This window comes from Oryzias latipes, chromosome 1, assembly GCF_053564925.1.
Source record: "Oryzias latipes strain Hd-rR chromosome 1, Olatipes_Hd-rR_3.1".
Taxonomy (NCBI): Eukaryota; Metazoa; Chordata; class Actinopteri; order Beloniformes; family Adrianichthyidae; genus Oryzias; species Oryzias latipes.
The window spans coordinates 17,758,113-17,765,117 of record NC_136237.1 but is presented as its reverse complement, the minus strand read 5'-3'; the positions used below and the strand labels follow the sequence as shown (position 1 = coordinate 17,765,117).

Here is a 7,005-nt window from a genome sequence, read left to right as displayed (position 1 = left end):
TATTTAAGAGTATTATCAAGTTCATAAAACTCCACAAAATAGTAAAAAAAACTTTTTGCTCGTCTTCTTTTTGAAGTGCATTTTAAAGAAGTAATGAATTACCAGTATTTTCTATGTTTTTATTATTAAAACTTAAATAGTCCGAAAAATTTGATGTTTATGACTTTATTTACTATTTATAAATCGTATATCTACTAAAGGTTAAGTAGATTCAGGAGGGTCATTACAAAAGCTACAGTTATTATCAATATTTGATAATGCATTATTGACCCGAACAACAATCTCATGACGTAAGAGCGTCGGGGAGACGTCACAGCCGCGCGCAAATAGGATTCCCTGAGAGGGAGAGAGAGGGAGAGAGAGAGAGAGAAAAGAAAAGAAGCCCTCGCGCCTAAGAGGATTGACGTTTCTATATGTGTCTCTGTGGTGACTTGTCGCGTGCGCTGTGGGTCTAGAGTCGCGGTGGAAGTCTCCCAGGTTGAATCGGAAGTGAACAGGAGGAAGATGAGCAGAGGGATCGACTACAGCGCCTGGGATCACATCTATGTGTCCGACGATGAAGAAGCCACCAGTCCTTTCGTGGACACCCCGAGCTTGTTCCGAATGAGACACCGGGTCAGCAGAGAACCCTGTTCTAGCTGTGGAGTTTAGTCACCAGGTGTTCCGTTGAAACGTGGACTGTAACAGTCCACTGTTGTGTAGCTCAGTTACTTCCAAACTGTAAAGTGCTGTCTTGCCTTTCCTTTGTTGTGTGATTGATTAATCATGACGTGTAATCATTTAATCTATTTTTAATGTAACCTAAGAACTGCTGTGAAAAGCCTCATTTTGGGTTCATTTAAATTTCTGACATTGTGTCACAGTAAAAGGACAAAATACAATTAATGAAGTTTCTCTATTATAACAGACTTTCAACCTTTAATTTTACACCACCAAGGGGGATTTTATTAATCTAGAGATACGGGGGAAAAAAATCAAATACAAGTTCTTTAAATTTAAATAAAGTTTCTGAAGGAATCATTATCCAACAACAGGTTTTAGTCACAATAAAGGTGTAAATAAATCACAACATTATTTTCATTCAAAGCACTTGCTTGGATAATTCAGTTTATCAAAAAAAAATTGCTTTATTTCCACAATTTTCCAGAACTTCTGTGTAAAATCTTTTTGGACTGTTTAGCTTTTGAAATGCAAATATACTTCCAATATATTGAACAAGTTAAAAAACACAGCATATTTGTAGTTCATAATAATAATGATTTCATATTTACTCTGTTCTTTTTTGTTAGATCTAAAGCATTAAAATTAAAAGTTTTTGTAGAATAAGATCCTTTACATTGCAGGAATAATGAGCATGTTATGATAACACCCAAATCAAATTGTGCATAAGCCACATGAACAGTCACCATTGTAATGATGGTCAGATCCTTCGAGGACTAGTTCTGAACGTATAAGATTCCTTTACGGATATTCTACTATCACATGACCCGATTAGGAAAACTCCAGAATGCTTGAAGTGTAGAGGATTGTCATTTTTATACAATTCTCATACCTGGAATGGCTTGGACTTGCATTGGTGTTGGTACTTAAAGTAACATAGTTTTTTGAAACGTGCTTAAACTGTGAAATAACAGAAAAAATGCTAGAAAAAGCCAGTTTTCTCCAAACCTATCTCTCATGGTTCAGATCAAGAAGAGGCTCACAATAAATTAATTTGTGTTTTAGGCATGTTTATTTGCTTTCTAATGTCCAGACTGCCTTTTCTTGTCACAAATACTTTCTGAAAAATGTACTGTAATGTATTTGGTTTGACGCTCTTCTTTAACCTTCTTTTGATAACTTTTATCCACTCTGGAACATCAGTCCCGGCTGGAGAAAATGGCAGCATTCCAGCAGAGAGGAGAAGATCTGCAAACTAACTTTGCAGAATGCCAAAGGCTCCTAGAAGAAACCCAGAGACGTCTCCGATACCTGCAGGACGGAATGAAGGATCGAGAGGCAGACGAGGAGAAAGAGGCTGAGCTGAAGAAAGTCCAGTCTGAGGTGGAGAAACTGAAACAGGATGAAAAGTCATTTCAGTTACTGATGGAGGACCATCAGCGAGAGGAAAAGAAACTGCCCTGGAATGTCGACACCATCAGCAAAGAAGGTTTCAGCAAGGTAGCGACGGTTTGTGCATGACATAAGGTGGGATCACTCCTCTGATTTCCTGATTCATCCATGTGTCCTCATTTCTAGAGTGTATTCAACATCAACTCTTCAAGGAAACAGGAAACACTGGAAGAAAAAGTGGAGAAGCACAAAACTTTTGTGGAGAAGTATGCAGAGGAAATCAAGCATTTTGGTACTAACATTAATGCCAGATTTTTCATTCTTTTCTTTGGTATTACAATTTACTCATACACGTTTACATTTATGTGCCCTAAATGTTTTAAAATACTAGATATACTTTATTGTTGTTACTATTCATAACTAAATTAACAACATTTATGATTGATTTCATTTAGATGAGTTTTAGTTATGTAATGTTTTTTTTTGTATTTTTGTATGTTTAGCAAGTCATGATTCCAGTCATGTTTGTCACCATCCCTGAGAAATATGCTCATGTTCTGATAGTTATCACGTTTTAAACGAATGGTCTCTCATGAGAAAAGTTCATTTCTTTTAATATGTGAACGAATGGGGTACAGCCTTAACATTTTAGAACTGTCCAAATAATAATAATAATAATAATAAAAATAATAATAATAATAATGATAAAGCAGTGAATGCTGGGATTTGTATTTGCTGTGGGGGAAAAGGATGGAACAGGAAATATTCAACATAATGTTAATGACAGTAAACTAAAGGTTCTGGCCAGACTTTAGCATCATTACTCAAACTCAATACATTTATGTCTCACAACCTGTTGCACATTGTTCAAAGTGGGAGAGAACCTCAGTTAAAGGGGATATGAATAGAATTAAAGTAACTAACTGCTTTATTTGTAATGTGGGGACTTCTGTGAACAGGTATGTTGCGGCGTTGGGATGACAGTCAGAAATATCTATCTGACCACCCACACTTGGTGTGTGAAGAGACAGCGAATTACCTTGTTGTCATCTGTATTGATTATGAGATAGATGAGGTAAGTGCTGACAGAAGAAAAATGAGCAAAGTCTGCCTGTTCACAATGCCTGAATGTCCTTACAGAAACATGCACTCATGGAGCAGATTGCCCACCAGGCTATTGTCATGCAGTTCATTTTGGATTTAGCCCGAACGCTCAGTATTGACCCAAGAGGCTGTTTCAGGCAGTTTTTCTCCAAAATCAAGGTCTGTCTGAACTCTTTACTGTCTCAAACCCAAGTGAAAAGCCTTTTTTGTGGGGCTTGTTGCAGCGTTTTGATTCCTTTTTAGACTGCAGATAAGCCATATCAGGATGCCTTCAATCATGAACTGGAGCTGCTGAAGGAACGGATCTGCAAATGTGCACAGCTTCGTATGGATGGTGCAATGAAAGAGCTGGAAGAAGAGGAGAAGCAAACAAGACTTGGTCCAGGGGGGTTAGACCCGGTGGAAGTCTATGAATCCCTACCAAAGGTAAACCAAGGAACATATCTTTAACCTACTGCAGTGTTTCACCTCTTTCCAATACATAAAGACTCACTCTGATCATCTTTTGATTTATTTTCAAAGTGTTCCAAGTGGTTGTTTAATTATGATTGTGCCATTTTTCTGCCCAAATCAAAAGACCTGTGTTAATTTCCCAGAGCATAGTTTCTGCAGGGCAGCAGTAGTTCATTGGAAATTCTCTTCTATGATGTGTAGGTGGGACCACACCCCTCTTCCCTTTCCTGCTGTTGAAAGTTCTCTGTTTACTCACTCTAATGCTAGCTTACAGCCCCTCACACCCCCAATCTAACATTAGAAGTGCAACAAAAATGGCAAACAATATTGGAGCAATCCAGTTGGACAGTTTTGAGCCAGATGGCAGCTCATATGAAGAAAATGAAGACATACATGGATTTAGTCGTCTACAGGTGGACGCATCAAAATTGGGTGGAGCAGCATGTTCTCTACTTCACAAAAATTCCCATCCTCCATTATTAGAAAAATGCCACAAGAACATGTTAAAAACACCAAAAACACAATTTTGATTTGAAATGGTTATTTCAAGCAATCAAGGAATAATGCACGTAACAATACAATCATCAGTTATACATTCATTCAAAGACGTATCAAACTTAGGATAATTAGATATTAAATCAAAGATTGCTTGAAAAAGAGTCAAAGGAAGGGAACTTATATCATTCCACCCCTGTTCTACCGTAACAATTTTATTACATGATTTATCATTGTCCGGTTCATAACTTTTCATCTCTTATCAATGCCTTACCAACACAGTTTCATCAGCATCAATACATCACATGACAATGATGAATTAATTCACAATTATGTCAAGTAGACATAACTATTTTGTATAATAACATACCACATACAGATCAGTTATCTAAAATATATTCAGATTATTTTCATTAGAAAAATCATGTTTATGATTAAAAACAACATCATCAGAAAATAAACATAACAAATCAAGACTTTTTGGAGCAAGTGAATTAATACAACGAGAAAGCAATCATTTTAACCATCTTCAATAATTGATAAGGATATTTTTCTTGTTTTCGTTTTTATAATAAGGTAATGCTGTGATATAAAAAGGGTCCATATATTTTAATTGGAATGGGTCTTTAAGAGATTTAACACTAACAAAGTGGGTTCTATTCAATGGCGATAATAGTGTAGTTGCTACCATGTTACTATATTATATCTCTTTAGGAAATACAAAGAAGCTTTGATGAGAAAAACATTCAGATGCTGCAGGAAGCTATGAACAGGATGGACCCGGAGGTCAGTGCATGTGTTCATTTCTCATCAGTAAACTGTTTTATTCCGGTTCCTTCGTTTGAAACCTCAGGTTTCCTTTTTGACTGATCATTTTACTTCTCTTGCTATGAGGTGTTCTTTTTTCTGCCCTCTGAGCCAAAAACAACAACATATGAATAAACACAACAGTGAGATGTCACATTTTCACATTTATGTCAAAGGACTGCATTCCTCTCTCCTGAAAACAACCAACACAACAATGTTTTTTCATTTGACCTGAACTTCTTGCTGTTGTTGTTATTCCTGCTTTTCTGGGAAAAGAGAAGATCACACAAATAAATGTTTATGTCTTTCTAATTTCCAGTCCAATTTATAATAAAATGTTTTCTATTTCTTCACCCTCCCTTACATACATTTTTAAAAAGTCAGTTTTCAGCTGATGCTGCTTTTCAATTTTGAGTTATTTTTTGTTAAACAAGCATTAAGCTGATAGAGGCTTGTTGATATTCTGACGGTGTGTTAAGTAATAAAAAAGAGAGATATGTCTTTACCGAAGAAGGAATGAGGTCTTCAACTGACAGAAAAGAGTCTGCTTTTTCTCACTACAGGTGAGGAAAATTCTCATTCAGTTATTGTCGAATCAGTTCTTTGAACTATTATCGATCTGTGGATTTTTGTGTGATGAATTCCAGAATAAGATTTGATAGACTCGTTTTTTTTCCAAAATTGAAAAGATCATATAAAAATTAAATATAGAAAAATAATAATGAAGTACAATAGCTAAGTCTTTTAAGTTTTCATCTTTATGCCTTCAATTCATAAAGGTACATAATTGATTTAACTTACTGCAAACTTTTATAAAAAAAAAAGCTTAGTTTTTAGCAAATCAAAGCAGTGAATCTCTTCTGAGCTCCATGGCTGCTGATATGAGAGATGAATATGATTCACTTCTTATAAATCAACATTGACGAGTGAATGGCTGCAAGGTTTTCAGTGTGATCTGTATGAATTTAAAATGATTTGCTGCCTGCAGAAAGCTGATTGTTTTTGCACAGATCAATGATTTATTGTGATAATAATTTGATTTGTACAGGAAGGCAGATACCATATAAGGAGGTGCATTGACTCTGGATTGTGGGTCCCTGATGCAAGAGAGGATGAGGAGGAGGAGTACGAGGAGGAAGAGGGGGAAGATTAAATAAATGGAGTAAAAGCTTAACTTACAGTACCAATAGATATTTTTAGCTACTCAAAATGTATTATCAAAGATTATTTGTCGTCTACAACAGGTTTGCAAATAATTGTTAGTATGTTCCTTTTTGCAAAATATATGTATATGTCAACTAATAAATCCCTTTTTTAAAAGGAAGTAAGTTTGTTAAATGTTTATTTAACTTTTTAAAATCATCACATGTAGTATTTTGATATCATTTAAAATTATTATCAAATTTAGGAGTGGCAGACGTAAAAAATTGTGTATTTTTTGTACATTTTTAGGATAGGCCAATAGTTGTATTTTAAACATTCTTAACTTTTGTATCTATAAAACTAATTTTTCTTTATTTTTATGTAACCAGTCCCTAAATGATAACATCTCACTGTTTGTTTTTAGCTTTTTTTTCACCTGGACTGTGCCTGTTTGATAAAAATGCTGAAACATAACCTTGACAAGTATATTAAAAAAAGACTGGTTCTATGTTTTCAACCCATTCAACTTGCTTACGAGTTAGTTTAACATCATGTCAAATTTTAAGCAGGATCATGGTTGTTGATTAGGGTAGGGTGCATTGGAGTGCATGTTAACCCATGTGCTATCCGGTGTGGTCAAGATGACCATTGACGTGTTCTCCCTACCATGACAAAGTGGATAAAGGTGGAAAGGATTTCATGTAATCCATGGAAACCAGTGAAGATCACTAATCATTGAAGAAAAAAGTTCAGTGCACTGTCTTGTGGGGTCTAGATGACCCACCTCCCAATGTTAAAGTACCTAGGATAGCACAAGGGTTAAATGAAAGTTGGATCCAGACCAGGGTTTATTGGTTTGCTTTTTTTTTCACAAGTATAAATGCTCGTCTGAACTCTGGTCCTCCTCAGAGGTCCTTCTCACACTCAAAAAAAGGAAATTACCAGCCAATT

General features: G+C 35.6%; 1 protein-coding gene across 2 annotated transcripts; it reads left to right on the top strand.

The window, feature by feature from the left end:
• Window positions 1–344: 344 nt before the first annotated feature.
• On the top strand, window positions 345–6,235 carry LOC101168433 (hsp90 co-chaperone Cdc37-like). 2 transcript variants are annotated; one of them, XM_078950596.1, is made up of 8 exons: window positions 345–615; window positions 1,864–2,160; window positions 2,239–2,344; window positions 3,012–3,127; window positions 3,193–3,315; window positions 3,400–3,582; window positions 4,819–4,890; window positions 5,964–6,235. In XM_078950596.1, exons 1-8 carry the CDS (start codon window positions 505–507, stop codon window positions 5,976–5,978), a joined length of 1,023 nt encoding a protein of 340 aa, XP_078806722.1. In that variant the 5' UTR covers window positions 345–504; the 3' UTR covers window positions 5,979–6,235. The 2 variants fall into 2 exon arrangements, with proteins under 2 accessions (XP_078806722.1, XP_004066102.1); XM_004066054.5 differs by having other exon boundaries at window positions 5,960–6,235.
• The last annotated feature ends 770 nt before the right edge of the window (window positions 6,236–7,005 follow it).